The sequence below is a fragment of the Trachypithecus francoisi genome, unplaced genomic scaffold (genome assembly GCF_009764315.1).
Source record: "Trachypithecus francoisi isolate TF-2019V2 unplaced genomic scaffold, Tfra_2.0 Lachesis_group12, whole genome shotgun sequence".
NCBI lineage: Eukaryota > Metazoa > Chordata > Mammalia > Primates > Cercopithecidae > Trachypithecus > Trachypithecus francoisi.
In genome coordinates, this window is record NW_022681457.1 from 98837741 (window position 1) to 98862841 (window position 25101).

The following is a 25101-nucleotide window of genomic DNA, read 5'->3' on the forward strand; positions in this document are numbered from 1 at the left end:
AGTAAATCCTCCAGTGAGGGGAGCACAGGTTGAAGAATCAGGCTACCGTGGATATGAACCCCAGCTCGGCTCTGCCACTTGTGGCTGTGTGACTCCGGCCAAGCCAGTTAACTCTCTGAGCCTCATTTCCTCCTGGGAAAAAACCCGAAGATCATAAAACCTCCCCTGCAGGACTGTGGTTAGGATTAAATGACATGTTTTGATGCCCAGCACAGCCCACGTGGGAATTTCCTTTCCTCACCCCTTGACTTTCAGCAGCACTGGCCTTGCCAGCTTCCTGGCTGGAGTTGATCCCACTGTCCATTTGTTTGGCATCTGCACCTGGACTGCCAAGTGCGGCTGGAGAAAGTCAACAGGGCCATGTGAATGGCTCCTCGCAAATGACACATCAGTACTGGAAAACATCAGCGAGGCTCTTCTGCTCTTAGACAGTCCTTCCATCTCTCTTAGGGCACTTCCTCTCGTGTTCCACACTGGCTGGTCCAAATCTTTTCCACCACTGATGCCTTAGCCTCAGAAGTTGACCTCAATGCTCTCTTGATCAAGGTCATCAAATATGAACACCTTTCTCTCCACCTCCCAACACCTCCATCCATTCCTCTCTTTCCATCCTTCCAACTCAAAGGTTGGAGTGTCCCTCTCCTTCCCAAGGCTTTAGAATTTACTCCATCTCCCCAAAACCCCATTTCCAGTACTTTTTTTCCATTGGCTGCACCATCTCAACCAAAAAAATAATTGCTGGGCGCAGTGGCTCACACCTGTAATCCCAACACTTTGGGAGGCCGAAGGGGGCGGATCACAAGGTCAGGAGATCGAGACCATCCTGGCCAACATGGTGAAACCCCATCTCTAGCAAAAATACAAAAATTAGTTGGGCGTGCTGGTGGGCGACTGTAATCCCAGCTATTGGGGAAGCTGAGGCAGGAGAATGGCTTGAACCTGGGAGGTGGAGGTTGCAGTGAGCCAAGATTGTGCCACTGAGCTCCAGCCTGGTGATAGAGTTAAGACTCTGTCTCAAAAAAACAAAACAAAACAAAAAAAAACTTGCTCAAGTATCTGAACCTTCTCCAAGTCTGACAGTGATGCAGCTGCTTCTTTATATTTAAGCCACGCATTCACTTGTCCACTCATTTAATAAACTTTTTTTTTTTGAGACAGGGTCTCACTCTGTCACCCAGGCTGGAGTGGAGTGGTGTGATCACAGCTTGCTGCAGCCTCAACCTCCCAGGCTCAAGAAATCCTCCCATCTCAGTCTCCTGAGTAGTTGGGACTACACATGGGCAACACTATGCCTAGCTAATTTGTTTATTTCTTGTAGAGATAGGATTTCACTATGTTGCCCAAGCTGGTCTCACACTAACTCCTGGGCTCAAATGATCCTTCCACCTTGGCCTCCCAAAGTGCTGGGATTATGGGTGTGAGCTACTGCACCCAGTCAAGAAACATTTGTTGATGCCTACTATGTGCTAGGCATTGGGGGTACAGAGATAAATAGAGACCATCTTTCCCCTCAGCATCTTCAAAGTCCAGAGGGAGAGTCGGACTCACAAGCAGATGATGGTAATATGGCAAGTGAGATGCAAAGATGGACAATGCCTGACACAGAGATTAACTAGGCATGTGATGAGAAGAAGAGGGAACCCTAAGGTGACTCTCAACTTCCTGGTTGGTGCAAATGGGTGGATGGTAATGCTGTTCACTAAGACATGAGACAAGAAAAATGGAAGGAGGAGCTAGGTATCGGGGAAGATGGTGTGTTCTGGCTGGAGTATGATGAATTTGAGATACTATTAGAACATCCCAGTAGAAATCTCCAACAAATCTTTAGCTTAGGGGAGAGAAGTCTGAACTGGAATTAGAGAGTGGAGAATCATCAGCATATGGGAGCTGGAATCATGCATGTTTATGAGGTGCTTACTGCTTCAAGTAACAGAGTAATTACACAATAATGGCATTTGATATCTCACGTCTTAAGTAGTCAAGAGACGGGCAGCTCTAGGGTTGGATAAATTGGCAACACAATGATGGCATCTCTAACCCAGGTGCCTCCTGTGGTTCCTCTATGCCATCCTCAGGGTGTTGACATCATGCTCAGCCTTGTCCCCTAGTGGTTGCAAGATAGCTGCTCTACCCTCTCACAACCTCATTTAAAGGTAAAGATGAAGCTTTCTTTTTGCACATTCATTTTTATCATGGAGGAGATCCTTTATCTTTAGCCAACAGACATATCCTTGGGTCTCACTGGCCATAACTGCATCATTAGGGAAAAGAGAATGGGGTTGTATGATAGGCTTAAACCGTTTGTGACTCATCTCCTGTGGCAGTGGAGAGGTCCATCTTCCTAGAGCACAATGCTACCCAATGCCTTAAATAAACTGAGGTCCCATGAGCAAGGAAGAAGAGGTGGCCTTTTTTCAGTCCTCATCCTCTTCCAAACCTTGGCTAACCTGACAGTGTTGACTTGACCCAAACACAGTTCAGGAGAGTCTACATTAAGAGCTTGGGTTCCTAAGTCAAGCAGATCTGGGTTCATGTCCTAGAGCCACCTCGTGCTCTCTGTGTGACCTCATACAAGTTATTTTACCTGTGTGCCTGAGTTTCCTCACTTGTGGAGTGGGGATATTATGGGTCTTTTGTTATTGGCTATTGAGATGGTGAAATGAAATAAAGCATACAAAGCATTTAGCACAATGCATAGCACATAGGAAGTGCTCAGCAAAACCTAAGTGCTCAGCAAAATTTTGGGGGGCAACTCTCTCCTCAAAATCCTCCAGCCCTTTGTTTTTAAGGCCTCCTCCTTTTTCTGTACCTTGTTCCTCTTCTTCTTCTCTCATTTCCTCTCTTCCAAGGTTTGCTTCTCTGCTCTATGTCTTGTCTCATTGTTCCCGTCATTCCTCTTTCTTGAAATCCTTCATACCTCTCCTGAGTATTCCACGGCCTCTTAGACTTATTTTGGGACTTGATACCATTGCTCCATATCTCTGCCTCATCACCTTGAACCGGATGACCCCACAGTCCTTTCATTAGACGCTACCTTAAAAACAGCTACTGAAGGCCAGGCACAGTGGCTCACACCTGTAATCCCAGCACTTTGGGAGGTCGAGGCAGTTGGATTGCCTGAGGTCTGGAGTTGGAGACCAGCCTGGCTAACATGGTGAAAACCCGTCTCTATTAAAAATACAAAAATTAGTCGGGTGTGGTGACACACGCCTGTACTCCCAGCTACTTAGGAGGCTGAGTCAGGAGACTCGCTTCAACCTGGGAGGCAGAGGTTGCAGTGAGCTGAGATGGCAATACTGCACTCCAGCATGGGCAACAGAGTGAAACTCCGTCTCGAAAAAACAAAACAAAACAAAAAAAACAGCCACTGGAACTGCTCTAATGACTTCTACCTGCCAACGTGGAAGATGTCCTAAGAAATATGAAGAAAAGTTAAAATGTGTGCAGAGAGCTGAGGGAAGCCTTCTAAGTGTCCAGGCAGGGCTTTGTGGCACCGCATGAGGGGTTTTCCTTTCTTTTTTCTTTTTTTTTTGAGACAGAGTCTCGCTCTGTTGCCCAGGCTAGAGTGCAGTGGCTGGATCTCAGCTCACTGCAAGCTCTGCCTCCCGCGTTCATGCTATTCTCCTGCCTCAGCCTCCGGAGTAGCTGGGACTACAGGCGCCCACCACCTCGCCCGGCTAGTTTTTTTGTATTTTTTAGTAGAGACAGGGTTTCGCTGTGTTAGCCAGGATGGTCTCGATCTCCCGACTTCGTCAACCGCCCGTCTCGGCCTCCCAAAGTGCTGGGATTACAGGCTTGAGCCACTGCGCCCGGCCGGGTTTTACTTTCTTTTCTTTTTTTTTGAGAGAGAGTCTCACTCTGTCACCAGGCTAGAGTGCAGTGGCGCAATCTCGGCTCACTGTAACCTCCACTTCCTGGGTTCAAACAATTCTCCTGCCTCAGCCTCCCAAGTAGCTGGGATTATAGGTGTGTGCCATCACACCCAGCTAATTTTTGTATTTTTAGTAGAGACAGGGTTTTACCATGTTGGCCAGGCTGGTCTCAAACTCCTGACCTCATGATCCGCCCACTTCGGCCTCCCAAAGTGCTGGGATTATAGGCATGAGCCACCGCACCCGGCAGGTTTTTCTTTTCTATCTGCCTTCCTGGGCTGTGAGTTTCTTGCGGCAGGGAAACAGATCACTCATCCATTTGTCATGTTGTGATGTATATTAGTTGCCTGATGTATACTACTACTCAGAAAAATGTCTGATGAATGAATAAAATGTCTGGCTTTGCCACTTTCTTTTTTTTTTTTTTTTTTTTTTTTGGTTTTGTTTTGTTTTGTTTTGAGATGGAGTTTCGCTCTTGTCGCCCGGGCTGGAGTGCAGTGGCGCTATCTCAGCTCACTGCAATCTCTGCCTCTCAGGTTCAAGTGATTCTCCTGCTTCAGCCTCCCGAGTAGCTGGGATTACAGGCTCGCACCACCACACCCAGTTAAGTTTTGTATTTTTAGTAGAGATGGGGTTTCACCATGTTGGCCAGGCTAGTCTCGAACTGCTGACCTCGTGATCCACCTGCCTCAGCCTCCCAAAGTGCTGGGATTACAGGTGTGAGATGCCATACCTGGCTGTCACTTACTTTCTAACTGACTTTGAATATAATCCTTTTCTTCTCTAGTCTTATTTCAAAATCTATAAGATGAGGGGACTGGACTGCGTTTCAAGGGAGGCCTTTCAGCACTGAGTGAAATAAGTGGCCAAGGGATGGAGGATGGGCTGGCTGGGGTGGGGGTCTCCACTGTCTCCAGCAAAATGCTGTGCTGAGGTCTGAGGCAGAGGGATGAGCTCAGAGAGAGGGGCTGCCTGACCCTTCCGTCTAGGAGCTGCCCAGGACTCCAGAAGAGGGGATGGAATTGATTTAGGTCAGTGAGGGGTTGAGCAGGGCTGGGAGGGGGTTGGGGTCGGGAGGCTTCAACCTGGGAGGCAGAGGTTGCAGTGAGCAGAGATCGCACCACTGCACGATCCTTTCTATCTCCCTTCCTGGGCTGTGAGTTTCTCAGGGCAGGGAAACAAATCACTCATCCATCTGTCACGTTGTGATGTATATTAGTTACCTGATGTACACTAGTACTTAGAAAAATGTTCGACATTTTCATCATAGCATTGGCTATTAACCCTTTGAATCCCAGTGGCTCACTTGCTGGGTCCTATCCCTGACCTGCTAGCCTGGTGCCAGGGGGAGACCAACTTCTGGAGGAAGCTCTGGGTACCCAGTCTTCCCCTAAGCCTGCCTCTGAACAGGCTGTTCTTGTTTATGACCCCCGTCCCAGAAGAACAGCGATTGCTCATCCCTGCATGTGATTTGAGAGGGCCAGTCTTTCAGGCCTGGAGGAAACTCAAGCCCCACCAGCCGCTTGGCATCGGAATGCTCAGCTGGTCCCCTCCTGGGGCTCATGTGACCAAGATCTAGCTATAAATATCAGAGGGGCCTCAGACCAAGACAGAATTCGGGCACCAGGAGAAGAAAGCCAACAGGATCCGACCTGGTGTTTCGTGACAAAGGCAAGACGCCCCAGGTCTACTTAGAGCAAAGTCAGTAGAGGAGGCAGCTAGGCGCGGCTCTCACTCCTGCCCACAGAATGGATTATAAGTCGAGCCTGATCCAGGATGGGAACCCCATGGAGAACCTGGAGAAGCAGCTGATCTGCCCTATCTGCCTGGAGATGTTTACCAAGCCAGTGGTCATCTTGCCATGCCAGCACAACCTGTGCCGGAAGTGTGCCAGTGACATCTTCCAGGTCAGTGCCGGGTGCAGCCTCATCCAGGGGTCCCAGGTGGCTACTCGGCTTCCCTAATGAAGCCCTTCTTCTCCCTTAGCCTTCCAACTGGGACAGGCTCTTTCCCCTTTGAAGTGAACCCCTGCAGAGGCCTCTAGACAGGGCTGAGAGGGGATGGGAGGCAGCTCTGGCTGTTGCAGTTCTTCTCCATGACGCATGTTTCCCCTCCCCACCCTGCCCACAGCTCCCCCACCCCTGCCCTGAGCACTGCTGTTGACTCTCTAATCAAGAGTCAAATGCCTCAAGTGATAAGCGGGGAAGGCAGGGACAGGAGAGAGAAACCAGACCCCTGGGGCTGGAGCCAGGTCCTGGTGGCAAGAGGCCCAGAGCTTTGGGAGGAGGGTGTCGGGGAGGCAGTGGGCAGTAGAGGCATTTTCCCTTTCGAGGCTGTTCCCTACAATATGGGGACAGAAGGGGCTCCAAATCCCCAAGAAAGGAAGCGGGTAGGTGTCCTGGCTGGGAGGCAGGATGCGAGGTTCCCCTGGGACACTTTACGATATGTTCTTTCACGATATTATCTTTAAAGTAGCAGCCTTAGGAGCTTGCTCTCATTGTAATACCCATTTCATAAGTGGGCAAACTGAGGCTTAGAGAGATAAGGTTGCTTGCCCAAAATCACTCAGAGAATTAACATGACTTGAACCCAGGTCTCCTGCCTCCCCATCCTGATGACTGCTTAGCTGCGTCTCAGGTGCTCTGTGTGTGAGGACTGGTTCTCATCGCAGCCTGCGGAGCTCCAGGTCATTAGGTTTGACTGGGGTGGTTGGGACAGGCAGAGGAAAGGATAACAGGAGATTAGAAAAGGGAAGGGCTGAGGAGGGAGCCCAGGCCTCACCTTGACCTTTGCCACGTGCAGGCTGCAAATCCCTACTGGACCGGCCGGGGCAGCTCGGTATCCATGTCTGGAGGCCGTTTCCGCTGCCCCACCTGCCGCCACGAGGTGATCATGGATCGTCACGGAGTGTACGGCCTGCAGAGGAACCTGCTGGTGGAGAACATCATTGACATCTACAAACAGGAGTGCTCCAGGTCGGTTCTCATGCCTGCTGGGGGCCCATCCTCCTTCTCAGCCATGCTGTGCCCAGCTCCCCCAAGCTCCTTCCCCCTCCTTCATCTGCTCAGGATCCAGGCCTCTAGCTGGACTAGCTACACGAGCCAGTTCAGAGACAGGATTGGAGCCCTATACACCCCAATTCAGCTCTCAGGATCACTCAGCGGATGGGAAGGGGTCCAGACATTAGGCTGCCCTTCCAGGCGATACCAAGACAGAGACTGGGGGAAAGATGAGATGTGAGAGGGAGAGGAAGGCCCTGGGGCCAGCTAAGTGGCTCCAGTCAGCAGAGAAAACGCCCAGTGAGAAACAGCTAGGTTGTCTATAAGGATAGCAACAGCTACCTTCCTGTGTGTCACGAGGAACTGTCAGTCACTGGGAATGCTTCATCTTAGTACCTTCCAATAACTCTATGAATCAGGCATGACTTTATTATCCTCATTTCACAGGTGAGGAAACTGAGGCCCAAGAGGTGAAGTCAATTAGCTAAGGTTTTCCAGCTGGAAAGTGAAAGAGCTGGGAGCTGGCCCAGTCAATCTAGCTCTGAGTCTCCCTGCTAATAAAATAGCAGCTCATTCAGAGGCAGAATGTGTGAGTGGTGGAGGTTGTGCAGGGTTGGCCTTAAACTGGGGAGAGAGGGCCGGGCGTGGTGGCTCACGCTCATAATCCCAACACTCTGGGAGGCCAAGGTGGGATGATTGTTTGAGGCCAGGAGTTCAAGACCAGTCAGGGCAACATAGTGAGACCCTGTTTCTACAAAGGTTAAAAACTAGCTGGGCGTGGTGGAGCATGCCTGCAGTTCCAGCTCTTCAGGAGAATTGTTGAGCCAGGGAGGTCAAGGTTGCACAGCCATGATCGTGCTACTGCACTCCAGCCTGGTGACAGAGTGAGACTATGCCTCAAACAAACAGACAAAAAAACTGGGAGGCCAGGCGCGGTGGTTCATGCCTGTAACCCCAGCACTTTGGGAGGCCAAGGTGGGTGGATCACTTGAGGTCAGGAGTTGGAGACCAGCCTGGCCAACCTGGTGAAACCCCATCTCTACTAAAAATACAAAAATTAGCCAGGCGTGGTGGCGCATGCCTGTCATCCCAGCTCTTAGGAGGCTGAGGCAGGAGAATTGCTTGAACCAGGGAGATAGAGGTTGCAGTGAGCAGAGATCGTGCCACTGCACTCCAGCCTGCGTGACAGAGTGAGACTCCATTTAAACACACATACACACACACACACACACACACCCCACAAAAATTTGGGAGAGACACAGCTACAGGAAAGATCTTTACAAACCAGGACATCCTGGTAAGACTCCAGGAGTGCTGACCCCACAGCCTTTAAGGTCTAAAACCTTCACCAAGCATCTGCCTGCAGGCACTGCCCAGCCCAAAGGAAGATGACAGACCAGATCTCAGGTGAAAAAACCCTGGTCTGGGGAACTGTGCTTGCTAGTCAGCCTCTGTAACTGATGTACTGTATCATCTTGGGTAAGCCTTTAGAGTTTCATTTTCTCTGTCTGCAAACAGAAACAGTAAGATCTGTTATTGTGGCTGTCAAATAAGATATTAACGGAAAATGGTTAATGTATCAACTATTTATTGGGTACCTACTGTGTGCAGGCGCGTACGAAGTACTTTCAGGCATTTTCCCTATCTATTTCTTATAGTAACCCGGGAAGGCATTCCCGTCTCCATTTTACCATGAGGAAATTGAAGCTCAGAGAGGACAAGAGATTTGTCCAAGACCACACAGCTAGCAAGTGGTAGAGCTAAGAAAGAAGGGTGTGAGAATTTTCTTTTCTTTTCTTTTTTTTTTTTTTGAGGCAGAGTCTTGCTCTGTCGCCTAGGCTAGAGAGCAGTGGTGCAATCTTGGCTCACTGCAATCTCTGCCTCCTGGGGTCAAGCGATTCCCCTGCCTCAGCTTCCCGTGTAGCAGGGACTACAGGCACGTGACAACGTGCCCAGCTAAGTTTTGTTTTTTAGTAGAGACAGGGTTTCACCATGTTGGCCAGGCTGGTCTCAAACTCCTGACCTCAGGTGATCTGCCCGCCTTGGCCTCCCAAAGTACTGGGATTACAGACATGCACCACCATACCCAGCTAATTTTTGTATTTTTTGTAGAGACAGGATTTCACCACGTTGGCCAGGCTGGTCTTGAACTTCCGACCTCAGGTGATCCACCCGCCTTGGCCTCCCAAAGTGCTGGCATTACAGTCGTGGGCCACCGTGCCCGGCCGGCCAGTGAATATTCTTAATTGCTGCGCTAGATTGCCTCTCACGTTGCTGGAGCGCGACACTACAAAATGCAAACATATTGTTGATCATAAGGAATAATAAAATCAATTCCACACCAATGTTAGCCCACCCAGTGCCGACCTATGAAGAGCGTGTTGTGTGTGAACCTTTGAGGCCTTTCCGCATAGTTGAATGGCAACGACAGCTGCCCTCTATAGAGGGTCTGCTCTGTGCCGGGCACTCCACATTCGTTACAGACAATTTCTACCATTATTGCAGTAGCTCTGGGAGGAATCCCAGGCAAGAGAGTGAAATCACTTGTCCAGAATCACAAAAATGAATGTGGAAGAACAATCTGGATATGAACCCCGACGCCAAAGTCTAAGCTTGAGAGGGTGGGCATCTGGGAGGAACTAGACCCTCAGGCTCTTGCCTCACCTCTGCATTCCCTGCCATCCCTTTATAAGGGGATGGAGGCAGGTGGCAATGGCAGACCCTTGCCAGCATAAGGACCCTGGGGTAAAAGATGCAAAAAGACAAGCCTGGAAAGGGGTTTATTTAAGAACTTAAGAGGACAATAGAGCCCAGTGTGCAATCAGTCATGTAAGGCTGTTTGGAGGTGAGGCATTGACACTGATGGGGACAGTCACCATTTGACATTTGCAAGATGCCTGTTCTGTTCAGGGCTGGGAATCGAAGGTGGTGTTGGCTCTCAATGAGTGTATAGTCTAGCTGAAGACAGAAGACTAAAAAAATCGAATCTACACCAGGCATGGTGGTATGCACCAGTTGCAGCTACTGGGGAGGCGGAGGCAGGAGGATTGCTCAGCCCAGGAGTTCAAGGCTGCAGTGTGTCTGTGAATTGCTGCTGCACTCCAGCCTGGACAATATGGTGAGACCCTGTCTCAAAAAAAAAAAAAAAAAAAAAGGAAATAAATAAAATAAAATAAAAAGCTGGGTGCAGGGGATCACGCCTGTAATCCCAGCACTTTGGGAGGCTAAGGTGGAAGGATCACGTGAGGCCAGGAGTTCAAGACTAGCCTGGCCAACATGGTAAAACCCCATCTTTACTAAAAATACAAAAATTAGCTGGGCATGGTGGTGCACGTCTGTAATCTCAGCTACTCAGGAGGCTGAGGTATGAGAATTGCTTGAATCCGGGAGGCGGAGGTTTCAGTGAGCTGAGATCATACCACTACACTCCAGCCTGGGCAAAAAATCAAAAGAAAACAACAACAAAAAAATCCCCCCCAAGCCCCAGTGAATCTAGGTTAGGAAATGACTGATGTCCCAAGAGAAGCACAAATAACAGGTTGGAGGTCTCAAGGAAGAAAGGTAGTTCTAAGCATATATGTTATAGGAGAAAATAAAGGAAGACACTTAGGCCTTTGGAAGAATCTCTGGACTAGAAGTCAGGCTTGTGCTGGGCTGTTGGACAGCCCTGGGCTACCTACTCACCAGTCACCATGACATGGGGCATACACACTGCTCCTTCTCTGAGCCTCAGGGGCAACCTCATGACTCAGAGAGTGTCAGAGGTTTATCCAAGGCCACACAGCTAGAAAGTGATGAAGCTAAGAGAAAGAGAGGGTATGACTGACTCTGTGGAAATATTCTTTTTAAAAAAAAAATTTTTTAATGGAAAATCTTAAGAAATTCAAGACAGTGAATATTATTGACTTCTATGCTAGTTATTGATTTATTCTTTCTTTTTTTTTCTTTGAGACGGAGTCTTGCTCTTGTTGCCCAGGCTGGAGTGCAATGGTGCGATCTCGGCTCACCGCAACTTCTGCCTCCTGGGTTCAAGTGATTCTCCTGCCTCAGCCTCCCGAGAAGCTGGTATTACAGGTGCATGCCACCATGCCCAGTTAATTTTTTGTATTTTTAGTAGAGACATGGTTCATCATATTGGTCAGGCTGGTCTCAAACTCCTGACCTCAGGTGATCCTCCCACCTCGGCCTCCCAAAGTACTGGGATTACAGACGTGAACCACTGCGCCCAGCCTTATTGATTTATTCTTTCTACCTTTGTTTAATTACCACCTCCTCTATGCCAGGCACTGTACAGTGTAGGCTCAGGGGTGAAGAAAACAAGCAAGTTTCCCTACCTTGATGGAGGTTACAGTCTGGTGGATTAAATATAGAATTAAATGAGGCAATCAGTATAAATTTCTTAGCTCAGAGCCCAGTCTGCAGTAACCAAAGCTAAAGTGACTATAATTAGAGCAATTGAACTCTAGCCTCCTCTGCCCTTACTTGCTGTATGACCTTGTACAAGTCAATTCACTTTTCTGGAGCCCAGTTTCCTCTTCTCTAAAACATCTCCAGGATGTTTTCCTGGAATTCTATGGCCCTTTCTGTGTCCTTTACAGTGGCAGAGCCTCAGGCTAACTCCATCTTAGGATGTGGGGACAGATTTGGTGTCATTGGCTTCCCAAGTCCTTGATCCCCAGAGGATGAAAAGATTTTAGGGCAACACTGAGAGCCCAGGGCATAAATCTGGAGATTCACAGACACACTGCAGCCTTGAACTCCTGGGCTGAGCAATCCGCCCGCCTCAACCTCCCCAGTAACTGCGACTGGTGCTTTGGAGCTGGGGTGGGGGGTGCAGGACACAGGGCCCCCATGACTTGTGACTGTTCTCCACTGCAGTCGGCCGCTGCAGAAGGGCAGTCACCCCATGTGCAAGGAACACGAAGATGAGAAAATCAACATCTACTGTCTCACGTGTGAGGTGCCCACCTGCTCCATGTGCAAGGTGTTTGGGGTCCACAAGGCCTGCGAGGTGGCCCCATTGCAGAGTGTCTTCCAGGGACAAAAGGTACTGGCTCCAGCCACTTTTACCCCCAGCCTGGGCCTGCTGGGCATGGCCTGATGATTCAGGAGGCAGATTTGATCCCTGTAGATCTGCTGATCCGGCCTTTCAGGAATAGTCCCTCTGGAGGGACTTCCCAGGCCACAGGGACAGCAGCCCTGGCCTTCCTTGGGGGAGGAAGCTGAGCTCATGGTTATACTTAGAGCCACTCGAGAGCACCTGGCTGTGGCCAGAGGGGAGCAGTCAGACGCCCCAGCCAGGCCACTGGGGTCCTCTCAGGCCACAGCTTCTCCATCCCCCAGACACCTCTTCCTGTGCCTCTCACCTCTTCTCCTAGACTTCACATTCCCCAGCAGCAGGAGGCAGCTTAGAGCCTTTTCCCTGGGGCCCTGGGCCTGTGGGGGCCTGCCACCCTGTCCGTGCAGTAAGCAGTAGCCGCCCCCTTTCCATACTCTCTCTTCCGCACTCCGCACTCTTCTCTAGGTCTCTGTCTTCTAGACGTCTCCGACTCTATTTCTTTTTTTCCCCCTTCTTTCTTAGAAACAAGCTCCTCCTCTGTCAGTTCCTTGCTGTGTGTTTTGGGCAGCTCACTTGCCTGCTGTTGGCCTCCTCTGTAAAATAAGGGGTGCAGTATCTTTCTAATATCCTCTGCTCTGAAGCTGAGCAGTACCCGAAAGAGGGGCCAGATCCCTACTGAAGGCTCTTTCTAGCACAGAGGGGAGGGAGGGAGCCATGTTGCTGCCATGCCCCGGTGGGTAGGCCTTGAGGCTATTTGTATCTCTCCTCTCCTGATCCCCACAACCCCATCTAGACTGAACTGAATAACTGTATCTCCATGCTGGTGGCGGGGAATGACCGTGTGCAGACCATCATCACTCAGCTGGAGGACTCCTGTCGAGTGACCAAGGTGAGGGGACAGAATAGTTCTGCCTGGGGGTTTGGAGCTTTCCGGGGCAGCCTGGTCTCTCGGGAAGGCTCACCCATGGGTTGTGGCTAAAGGTTGGGGCCTGGAGCCTGGGGAGTCAAGCAGGAATGGCAAGGGAGGGACTAATCCATTCACTCACTCTCTCAACAAATGCTTCTTAAGCACAGCTGTGTGTCCGGCCCCACCCGAGATGTGGGGGACGTAGGAATGAACCAGACAGACATGGTGCCTGAACTCAGGGAGTGTCCCATCAATAGTTCTCAGTATTTATTCAGCACAAATCGTTTTCAGAGCACAATTCTTTCCTATAGACCAACACTTCCCAAACTTTAAAGTGCATGAAACTCACCCTGGGATCATGTTGAAATTCAGGTTCTGATTCAGTCAGTTTGGAATGAGGCATAAGAGCTGCATTTCTAGCCAGTTCCCAGGATTTGCCCAAGCTGCTGGGTCCACGGACCACATTTTGAGTAGTGAGACTGTTGAGAGCAGAATGGAACTTTTCTTTTTTTTTTTTTTTTTTTTTTTGAGACAGAGTCTTGCTCTGCCACCCGGGCTGGAGTGCAGTGGCCGGATCTCAGCTCACTGCAAGCTCCGCCTCCCGGGTTTATGCCATTCTCCTGCCTTAGCCTCCCGAGTAGCTGGGACTACAGGCGCCCACCTCGTCGCCCGGCTAGTTTTTTTGTATTTTTAAGTAGAGACAGGGTTTCACCGTATTAGCCAGGATGGTCTCAATCTCCTGACCTCGTGATCCGCCCGTCTCGGCCTCCCAAAGTGCTGGGATTACAGGCTTGAGCCACCGCGCCCGGCCAGAATGGAACTTTTCTATCCCTGAAGAAAGCTTCCACGATTTTCCATGTTCACTTGGGGTAGGGACCTGGAGATGAGATGAGGGGAAGGGTTCGTCATAATTGCTAGTGGATGAAGAGTTGGGTGAAGGATAGGAAGGAGGGGAACATTCTGATCACCCATGAGAGGCTCCCGGGTCTGACGAGATGCTATTGTCACACCCATTTTACCGAAAAGAACATAGAAGGGAGCGTCAGTTGAGGAGGGTGCTAGGAAACGAGCTGTTTTTCCACCTCTCCTAGAACCAAATGATGCAGAGCTTCCTGAATCCAGTCTTGGTCTTGAAAGGGAGGGAAGAGTGTGATCTGAGACATATGGGAGGCCCAGGAAACTGAATGGAAGCAAATACATTAATTTGCTGAAGGTCACAAAGCTAAAAGGGAAACACAGCTAAAAGACAACGGAGAGCTGGGCGCAGTGGCTCATGCCTGTAATCCCAGCACTTTGGGAGGCCAAGGTGGGCGGACCATGAGGTCAGGAGATCGAGACCATCCTGGCCAACATGGGGAAACCCCATCTCTACTAAAATATACAAAAATTAGCCAGGCTTGGTGGTGCGCCTGTAATCCCAGCTACTCAGGAGCCTGAGGCAGGAGAATCGCTTGAACCTGGGAGACAGAGGTTGCAGTGAGCCGAGATTGCACCACTGCACTCCAGCCTGGGTGACAGAGCGAGACTCCATCTCAAAAAAAAAAAAAAAAGGTGAAAGAGAGGGCAGATCCCATGTTGGTGACTGTTGCATTGGTCTGAGAAGCGATGCTCCAATGACCAGCTAAGGCTGGGGGACAGGGGGAGGGTGCAGGAACAAGGAAGAATTTGTTGTGTCATGTGGCCCTAGAGCCTCTATTTTGGAAGAAGGGGCTAGCTGTTTTTCAAGGCATCAGCCTCCAAATATCACTGGTGTACTAAGTAGCTGTGAGGCCAGATGAGTGTTTTCTTCTTGTTAAGCCTTTGTTTCATCTTCTGTAGTGTGGGGATGTATGTAGTGAGATCTGTTCTAGCTTTAGATTCCTTGCTACTGTACCAGGAAGGGAGTATAGCAGACAGGGAGTAAGGACCCTACAGAATGTGACTGCAAGACTTCCGTCCTCAGGAGAACAGTCACCAGGTAAAGGAAGAGCTGAGCCAGAAGTTTGACACGCTGTACGCAATCCTGGATGAGAAGAAAAGTGAGTTGCTGCAGCGGATCACACAGGAGCAGGAGGAAAAGCTCAGCTTCATCGAGGCCCTCATCCAGCAGTACCAGGAGCAGCTGGACAAGTCCACAAAGCTGGTGGAGACAGCCATCCAGTCCCTGGATGAGCCTGGGGGAGCCACCTTCCTCTTGGTGAGCAGGACTAGAAGGGTCTGGGTGGGGTTAGTTCAACTCGACAGCTCTAAGGTTCCAGTTATGCTTCTCCACTGACCCCCCATGGGCCCTTGGAAAAGCCATTTAAACCTCTGTGAGCCTCAGTTTCCTCATCTGTCAAATGGGCATGTAACACCCCCACCTTCCTCTTACTGATTTTATGATGATCAAATAGGAAGATGTTTATGAAATGACTTTGTAAGCTGCAAAATACAGTGTCCCATCTATGGACTATTAATTGAGCCCCTACTGTAGGCCAGGCACTGAGGTGGAAGACAAGGAGATAAACCAGACACAGCCCTGCCCTCAAAGAGCTTGTTGGGGAGGACAGAAAAGGCTCAGTTATAAGACTTCATAGTTTAGTTCAATAAAAATGTTCTGGGCTTCTACTGTGGGCCAGGCTTTGTGCTAGACATTGGGTATGAAAAGGTGGTTAGCATTGGGGAGTTCAGGGTTTAGGAGTTTTTGGATTGATACCCCTAGAATCCAAGCTTACTGTCAAGAGAATGGGTCCTAGGGTGATGACTAAGACCTGTACAGACCACAGAGGGAAAAGTTCCAAATTCTGCTCAGTTTGGGGTGGGGAGCAGGTCACAACTGTGCTAGGGAATGGCACCAAATGTCCAGTCACTGGTTTTGCTGATTTCCTCGGGTTACCTCTTCTGCGGTCCTAATCCTTTGTTCTCTCTTCCCCTGCAGACTGCCAAGCAACTCATCAAAAGGTCAGTGTCTCCCCAGAGGCTATGATCCAGGCCCCTAGTTCCCACCAGGACCTCTGTCCAGGAAGCCTCCTCCTGGGCATTAGGTCTGCTGGGAGGGTCTAACTCTAGGCTGACTTCCCTGACCCTTTGCATCCCTGACTTTTTGGACCACTCATTGTGCTTAAGATTGGAGAGAAAATATTCCATCCCTCCAGGGTAGCCTCTGGGTAGAAGCCCTGGGCGTGGGCAAGGCATGTGCCCTCTCCTTCCTGCACGGAGCCCCAGAGATCTCATCCTGCCTCTCTCTCTGTCTCCCCCACAGCATTGTGGAAGCTTCCAAGGGCTGCCAGCTGGGAAAGACAGAGCAGGGCTTTGAGAACATGGACTTCTTTACTTTGAATTTAGAGCACATAGCAGATGCCCTGAGAGCCATCGACTTTGGAACAGGTAAAGGAGGTGGTGGTGCCACTTGTCTATTTGCCTGCCTGATCCCTGGAAACCAGCATCCCTCCCACTGAGCCCCATGGGGAGGCAGATACACTAATAAAGATCCCCAGGTATCAATCAAATTCATACAGCCAACTTCTAGCCGGCTGTGGTGGCTCATGCCTGTAATCCCAGCACTTTGGGAGGCCAAGGTGGGTGGATCATTTGAGGTCAGGAGTTTGAGACAAGCCTGACCAACACAGTGAAACCTCGTCTCTACTAAAAATACAAAAATTAGCCGGACGTGGTGGCACATGCCTGTAAATTCCAGCTACTTGGGAAGCTGAGGAAGGAGAATGGGTTGAATCCAGGAGGTAGTGGTTGCAGCCAGCCAAGATCGTGCCACTGCACTCCAGCCTGGGCAACAGAGCCAGCCAGACTCCATCTCAAAAAAAAAAAAATCATATAGTCACCTTCTAGATGAGCCCAGAGCCTAGCACAGTGCTTGGTGCAGAATTCCTGCTTCATAAATTACATAATGGATCCATGGCAGGGAGGCCTCTTGGGGCAGTAGAAATAATATGGCCTCTGGAATCAGACAGTCCTGAGTTTAAATCCTGGGCCTGCCATTTGTTTATTATCTGTGTGACCTTTGGTAAGCCCCCCTTCTGCCTGAGTTTTATTTTCTAATTTAAAAAATCAGGTTAGAAGTGAGCCCTCTAATAATGACCAACTCACGGTGCTGTTGCAAAAAATCAGATATTGATGCAGAAAGGTCCTGTAGAGTCCTAAAGATATACTAGTTATTGCCTAAAGGTAGTCTTAGCTTCAGCTTCTTCTTCTTTTTTTTTTTTTAGACAGAGTCTTGCTCTGTCACCCAGGCTGGAGTACAGTGGCACAATCTCGGCTCACTGCAAGCTCCACCTCCCGAGTTTACGCCATTCTCCCGCCTCAGCCTCCCAAATAGCTGGGACTACAGGCGCCCGCCACCACACCTGGCTAATTTTTTTTTGTATTTTTAGTAGAGACAGGGTTTCACCGTAGCCAGGATGGTCTTGATCTCCTGACCTCGTGATTCACCAGCCTCGGCCTCCGAAAGTGCTGGGATTACAGGCGTGAGCCACTGTGCCCAGCCAGCTTCAGCTTCTTCTTTTTTTTTTTTTTTGAGATGGAGTCTTGCTCTGTCGCCCAGGCTAGAGTGCAGTGGCGCGATCTCAGCTCACTGCAAGCTCCGCCTCCCAGGTTCACGCCATTCTCCTGCCTCAGCCTCCTGAGTAGCTGGGACTACAGGCGCCCGCCACCTCGCCTGGCTAGTTTTTTGTATTTTTTAGTAGAGACGGGGTTTCACCATGTTAGCCAGGATGGTCTCGATCTCCTGACCTCGTGATCCGCCCGTCTTGGCCTCCCAAAGTGCTGGGATTACAGGCTTGAGCCACCGCGCCTGGCTCAGCTTCAGCTTCTTAATGCTATCACCTATGATACTCAGGCACCTTAATTTATCAACATCATGTTTTCATTTCTGTTTATAATTACCTTCCATAAAGTGCCTATAATAATTGTAACAATGCAATCATAACAATAATAGGGGTGAAAATAATAAGAGAAATGAAGAAACTGAATGGAAGCAAAAATGTTAATCTGCTGAAGGTCGCACAGCTAAAAGGGAAACACAGCTAAAACGCAGCAGAGAAGGAGAGGGCAGATCCTACCTTGCTGACTGTTGCCTTGGTCTGAGAGATTGTGCTCCAATGACCAGCTGAGGTTGGGAGACAGGGGAGGGTGAAGGAACAAGGAAGAACTACAAATGGACTGGCATGGGAAGGAGAAGAGCTTCCTGACACCTCCTGTGTCGCTCTCTTGCAAACCTTCAGTATCTGGTGCTAAGTCTGTTTTCAGAGCTCCAAATATACCCCATAGGTAAGGACAAAATACATCCCAAAGCAGAGATACCAATGGACTTGGGGACATCCACTGCTGTAGATGAGCTGCTCCACTGTCAGCTTCCCTAAGCTAAGACATTCAAGAGTGGGTATGCTGGGCGCAGTGGCTCACACCTGTAATCCCAGCACTTTGGAGCCTGAGGCAGGTGGATCACCTGAGGTAGGGAGTTCCAGACCAGCCTGACCAACACGGAGAAACCTCGTGTCTGCTAAAAGTACAAAATTATCTGGGCATGGTGGCGCATGCCTGTAATCCCAGCTACTCGGGAGGCTGAGGCAGGAGAATCGCTTGAATCCAGGAGTCAGAGGTTGTGGTGAGCCAAGATCACGCCATTGCACTCCAGCCTGGGCAACATGAGTGAAACTCTGTCTCCAATAAAAAAAAAAAGATATTCAAGAGTGGGTCATACGTTGTGAACATAACATTGTGAAGTCCTCCACTTCATAGTCTCCCTGAGCCTCCGTTTCTCCACAAGTAAAATGAAGAGAGTACCAACAGTCACCAGTTACTGAATATTCTGTATGTCCTAGGCACTAAGCTCTTAACATAAGTTTTATCATTTAACACAACTTTATGGGATAGATTCTGTTACCGTTTCTATTTTGTAGTTGAGGGAACTTAAAGCTCAGAGAGGGTAAGCCACTTGTTCAAGGCCACACAGCTAGCAAGTAGCCCATGCAGATTCTAGAGGGCCATTTGGCTTGCAAAATTCTTGTGAGGATTTTATCAGATGGTGCAGATTCAACACTTAGCACACTACTTGGTACATAGTAAGTACTCAGCAACTGCTATTAAGAGTTGTCATTGTGATAATGATTAAACAGCAGAACTCCCTGGGTTATATTCTGATCCCAGTTACTTAGCTGGAATTTTGGTTGTCATTTTGGAGATTTTTTCTTTTTTTTTTTTTTTTGAGATGGAGTCTCACTCTGTCACCCACGCTGGAGTGCAGTGGTATGATCTTGGCTCACTGCAAGCTCCACCTCCCAGGTTGACGCCATTCTCCTGCCTCAACCTCCCTAGTAGCTGGGACTACAGGCGCCCGCCACCACGCCTGGCTGATTTTCTATATTTTTAGTAGAGACGGAGTTTCACCATGTTAGCCAGGATGGTCTTGATCTCCTGACCTCATGATCCGCCCGCCTCGGCCTCCCAAAGTGCTGGGATTATAGGCTTGAGCTACTGTGCCTGGCCCTTTTTTTTTTTTTTTTGAGAGGGAGTTTTGCTCTTGTAGCCCAGGCTGGAGTACAATGGTGTGATCTTGGCTCACTACAACCTCCGCCTGCTGGGTTCAAGTGATTCTCCTGCCTCAGTCTCCCAAGTAGCTAGGATTACAGGTGCACACCATCACGCCCGGCTAACTTTTCATATTTTTAGTAGCGACAGGGTTTTACCATGTTGGCCAGTCTGGTCTTGAACTCCTGACCTCAGATGATCCTACTGCCTCAGCCTCCCAAAGTGCTAGGATTACAAGTGCGAGCGACCAAGCCTGGCCTGGAGATACACTTGACAAATGTTCTGACTCTGTGGTGGCCCCTTCAGGGCCCCAAAAGATTAAGGAGGTGGCTTTGGAGAGGAGCGGGGAAGGGAGATGTTCCCTGTTAAAGCTTGACGGTGACATCTCAGGATGAAAAAGTGGGGACATGAGTTGCAGCTCAGTCACTGTCCCTCTGGTGCTCAGCTTCAGGGAGCAGAGGTGGCTCCAGAAGTGCTTCCCTGTCATGTCCACCCTCCCCTCCACAGGCTAAGGAATGAGGAAAATGGGACAGAGGCTGCTGAACAAGCAGATCTCATAGGCTGCGTAGCTTCCTTCAAGACAAGGACTCTGATCCCTGAGGATCGAGGAGGATTTTTTCTCCCCAGGCGATGTTTATCTGCCTACCTGAGAGATGTGCAGAAGCACAGAGTGTGCTTCCTCAGAGCCCCTCTCTGGTCACAGGCAGAGCGGGTGATAGAAGCTGCTGTGCCTGGAACAAGGAAGTGTCTTGAGCCCGGCTCCCTGGGACGGAGTGCGGGGGATTGCAGGAGCAGGGCCTCTGTGCAGCGTGGGTCTGGCAAGCCCATCACCTGCCAGACCACTGCCATCTGTGTGTGGCCGTTTGACCCAACTGGGCACAGGAAGGGGTTTAGACAGTGCTTTCTCTTCCCTGGTTCTTCTTCAAGTAACTCCTCAAGGAACTGGCCCCATCCTAACACAAGTGTTTTTTGTCACAGATGAGGAAGAGGAAGAATTCATTGAAGAAGAAGATCAGGAAGAGGAGGACTCCACAGAAGGGAAGGAGGAAGGTAAGAAATTCATCTACCTCCATTCCTTCATTCCTTCACTCATTCCACAACAACCTGAGGTACCTACTATATACAAAGCACTGTGTTAGACACTGGGAATGACGCTGAGACCTGTTCCCAGCATGTGCTTTAAACCTATTGAGGGTAAAGTCCTGTTCTCTTTACCCTTAGAAAAGAAAAAATTCCCCAAACTATTCATAATAAAATGCTCCCATTTCACATCTAAACGATCTGCTTAAATGGAAAGCATTATGGCACAGCAGAGGGAAAAGATGGGGGCTCGTGAGCTAGGCTGGGCCCATTGAGGTGCTTTGTTTGGCCAGCACTGTTTAAATTAAAAAAAAAAAATTACTTGTTTGCTAGGCACAGGGGCTCATGCCTGTAATCCCACCATTTTGGGAGACCAAGGCCAGCCTGGCCAACATGATGAAACCCTGTCTCTACTAAAAATACAAAAAATTAGCCGAATTTGGTGGCAGGTGCCTGTAGTCCCAGCTACTCAGGAGGCTGAGGCAGGAGAATCGCTTGAACCTGGGAGGTGGAGGTGGCAGTGAGCCGAGATCGTGTTACTGCGCTCCAGCCTGGGCAACAAGAATGAGACTCCATCTCAAAAAAAAAAATTACTTGCTGGCTATATGTGGTGGCACATGCCTATAATCCCAGCACTTTGGGAGGCTGAGGCGGGAGGATTGCTTGAGACCTGGAGTTTGGGACCAGCCTGGTCAACACAGCAAGTCCTCATCTTTACAAAAAAAAATTAAAAATTAGCCAGGCGTGGTGGTACATATGTGTAGTCCTAGCTACTCAGAAGGCTGAGACTGGAAGATCACTTGAGCCCAGGAGGTAGAGGCTGCAGTAATCTATGATTGCACCACTGCACTCCTGCCTGGGCACCAGAGAAGGACACTACGCTGTCTCTTAAAAAGAAAAAATTAATTGCTAACATTTTTTAAATTAGGTTTTTTTTTTTAAGAAAAAGGAGATTTCAACTAAGAATCTGCATTTTCACCTTCTTGTGAAAGTTTAGAAAAAGCAAACAATGCTGGACTTGAACTTCCCTGTAGTTCCAGAGTGCTGGCTCTGGGCAGTGGCTCTCCCCTTTAAATGGGACATGCTGGCGCGGTGGCTCACGCCTGTAATCCTAGCACTTTGGGAGGCCGAGCCGGGCAGATCACCTGAGGTCAGGAGTTTGACACCAGCCTGGCCAACATGGTGAAACCCCGTCACTACTAAAAATACAAAAATTAGCCAGGCATGGTGACGGGCACCTGTAATCCCAGCTACTTGGGAGCCTGAGGCAGGAGAATCACTTGAACCCCGGGGGGCGGAGCTTGCAGTGAGGCGAGATCACAGCACTTCACTCCAGCCTGGGTGAAACAGTGAAACTCTGTCTCAAAAAAAAAAAAAAAAAAAAAAAAGAAGAGAAAAGAAAATGGGACATGCCCTTGCCAGTTTGCTCAGCCCCACCACCATCAATTCTGCTTGCTTCACTCATTCATGTTTTCTGCTAGCCCCTTATAGGTATCTGAGTTTGCCAGCCTGGCAGAGTTTGATTAGAAGCCTGGGTTCTGAATTGCAGCAGCTCACAATTTCTCTGAGTCTTGGGCTACTCATCTGTGTACAGGGGCATAACAGTACTGACATCAAAAGGTTGTAGTTAGGAGTAAATAAGATAATCATTTAGCACAGTATCTGGTGCATAGGAAGGACGTTTGCTAATAAGCACATGCTTGCAAATGTTATTTTTCAAACCACAGCTACTGAAACTAAATTCCAATCCAGTTGAAAACTATAGGGTAGTCTTTTGGAGTTCTGTACTGATGTACAATCCATAATGTTTAGGCAGCTAAGTTCTATTTTGGTTTTAAAAGGAAGAGACCAGGAGGAATTGGAATTTGATGTTTTATTCAAACTCCTGTTTGAATAAACAATAGCTTGGTAAGCCTTGGATCCTCCTGAGTCTCTGTCTCACCACGTGCCTCTGTGTCTTTTTCTTCATTTCAGGACACCAGTAAGGAGCTGGATGAATGAGAGACCCCCCAGATGCAGAGAGACTGGAGAGGGTGGGGAGGGGCCCAGCGGCCTTGGTGGCAGGCCCAGGTGGGAGGGGTTGGGGCCCCTGGAGGGGCAATGGGGAGGTAATGTCTTCTCTCTGCTCAGAGAGCAGGGACTAGGGTAGGACCCTCACTGCTGCATCCAGCAGACACTGAACCAGAATTGAAAATGTGCTTGAAACAATCACACAGGACACTTTTCTACATTGGTGCAAAATGGAATATTTTGTACATTTTTAAAATGTGATTTTTGTATATACTTGTATATGTATGCCAATTTGGTGCTTTTTGTAAAGGAACTTTTGTATCATAATGCCTGGTCGTTGGGTGACCTGCGATTGTCAGAAAGAGGGGAAGGAAGCCAGGGTAATATAGCTGCCCACTTCCTTTCCTGAGCAGGACGGGGTAGCACTCACAGGGACGATGTGCTGTATTTCAGTGCCTAGCCCAGACATATGGGGTGGTAACTGAGTTTGTGTTATATGTTGTTTTAATAAATGCACAATGCTCTCTTCCTGTTCTTCAAAGGAGCCGGGGTTTCATTCAGCTTTTTTTCCTGGAGATGAGGGTTGGGTGTGAATGAAAAGGACCCCCGGTAGGAGGCAATGGCAGGGCTAGGCTTAGGTCCCAGTAAAGGAGTTCTTGACACCACCATTTCCCAATGTGGACTCCATGGAAAGCCAGCCCTGAGCTGGTCCTTCAAGAACAGGTTCAACGTGTTGTTCCTCTGGTTCTCCAGAAAACAGAGCCTGAGGCAAAGTTTAAATGCTTTAGTTGCAGGTTATAGGGACTTCCCCGTGCCCACTGAAGGTTCACTGAGAATCATCAACAAGAGGCAGAATAAGGCTGGGCAGGTGCAGTGGCTCATGCCTGTAATCCCAGCACTTTGGGCAGCCGAGGCAGGTGGATCACCTGAGGTCAGGAGTTCCAGACCACCCTGACCAACATGGTAAAGCCCCATCTCTACTAAAAATACAAAATTAGTTGGGCATGGTGGCGCATGCCTGTAATCCCAGCTACTTGGGAGGCTGAGGCGTGAGAATCAATTGAACTCAGGAGGCGGAGGTTGCAGTGAGCCAAGATTGCACCACTGCACTCCAGCCTGGGCAACAAGAGTGAAACTCCGTCTCAAAAAATAAAAAAATAAAAAAAAAAAGAGGCAGATTAATAGGAGAAAAGGCACACAAATACACAAATTTATTTGACCGTGGTTGTATGAGATACAGGAGCCTTCAGAATGAAGACCCAAAGATGCAGGAGAAACTGTCCATTTTTAGGCTTCAGTTCAACAAAGTATGGATGGCCATGTAAAAATACGATTGGAAAAAAGAGCCTGATCTAATGCTGATAGACTGAGTGGGGAACCCAGCGAGGCCTGTCTGTCGAGATTCTTTTCAGTCTCTCTGTGCAGCATTCCTTCCTTCCTCATATGGGGCAGGACTCTCTCTGGATGGGGGTCTTCTGACCTGCAGTCAGACAAAGGTCAAATAATTTCCTATGGCCAGTTTTACACAGAAAGAAAGGGGAAAATTAGGATAATATTTTTAGGTTTTACGGCAGGTTTTGGGGGAAGAGGGATTGTAGTTTTTACGGCTAGCCTTGGGGGAGAATAAGGAACCAGAGACAGGAGGGCAGGAGAAGGCCAGAGAGAAATGTTTGCTTCCGAGGGAGGCCTTCATTTTGGGGTATTGTTTTCTGAGACCCTACAAGGTACACTCCTGAGGCCAACAGAGAGAAGGAAAATGGAAGCGAGGCGGGCAAGGAGGGAAGCAAGTACAAAGCGCTGCGTGACTGAGCTGGTCACAGCTTCACCAAAGACTGGGCTGGCTGCTTAGTCATGTGAGATGTTTCCAGCAGGCCACAAAGAACAGAACATGATTCAAAGTCCTTCATTTGAGAGAAGAAAAGAAAGAAATGTGTCTGCTGGCTCCTTCCTGTCTCCCGCCTTCCATACTGTTCATTCTACCTTGACTTCAGGTGGCGCAGCTGCAGGGGGAGCAAGGTCACCTGCCACACTCGATGGTACTTCAGTTGAGTCTGGAAGTGGTGGGAGGTGCCAGGGCCTCCATGGTCAGTTGGGTTGGACAAGGGTGGGGGAGCTGCTGCTGTCTCCACCTCAGTGAACACAATGGGGGCCAGGCTGGTGCCCAGACTCATGCCAGGAAAGGCCAAGTCAGTCACCAGCAGTAGAGGATGAATTCATGACCATGGCCCAGTAGCATCCAGGATCTCCATGAGCAAGAAGCCGAGGGCCTGGAGAGAGGCAAGGCTGAGCAAATCTGAGGCAGCGCGTTCACTGGGGCTGATATACCAGGGATTTATAACTCTGAGGAGCATTGCAGAGCCTGTTCCCCCTTTAGACATTCAGATCACAGTAGTAAGTTAGGGGGTCTGAGCGAATTAACTTTAGACGAGGACCATCAAGTTCATGGTGCTTGGAATGCTGCCTGACCCTAAGTCTCTCATTTTGTGTGTGTGGACTGAATTTCCCAACTTATTCATATGACAGCCTCTGGAACTAGAGTTATGTGGAACTTGTTTTAGGACAGTGCTCAAAAACCCTCACAACCTCTGCCCATTTTCACGTCTGGGAGTTTTTCTAAGGCTAACTTGGTTCCTAACTTTGAATTTCAAGGAATCAGATTTTGCTCTCATTTCC

The 25101-nt window shown here is 49.2% G+C and overlaps 1 protein-coding gene across 2 annotated transcripts; it reads left to right on the forward strand.

Annotated features, from left to right (window-relative positions):
* Positions 1 to 5464: 5464 nt before the first annotated feature.
* TRIM63 (tripartite motif containing 63) lies at positions 5465 to 22972 on the forward strand. 2 transcript variants are annotated; one of them, XM_033227698.1, is made up of 9 exons: positions 5465 to 5779; positions 6675 to 6847; positions 11750 to 11918; positions 12724 to 12819; positions 14780 to 15013; positions 15734 to 15756; positions 16058 to 16182; positions 20317 to 20389; positions 22385 to 22972. In XM_033227698.1, the coding sequence occupies exons 1-9, from the start codon at positions 5621 to 5623 to the stop codon at positions 22401 to 22403; spliced, it is 1071 nt and encodes a 356-aa protein (XP_033083589.1). In that variant the 5' UTR covers positions 5465 to 5620; the 3' UTR covers positions 22404 to 22972. The 2 variants fall into 2 exon arrangements, with proteins under 2 accessions (XP_033083589.1, XP_033083590.1); XM_033227699.1 differs by lacking the exons at positions 20317 to 20389; positions 22385 to 22972 and adding an exon at positions 17747 to 18272.
* Positions 22973 to 25101: the final 2129 nt, after the last annotated feature.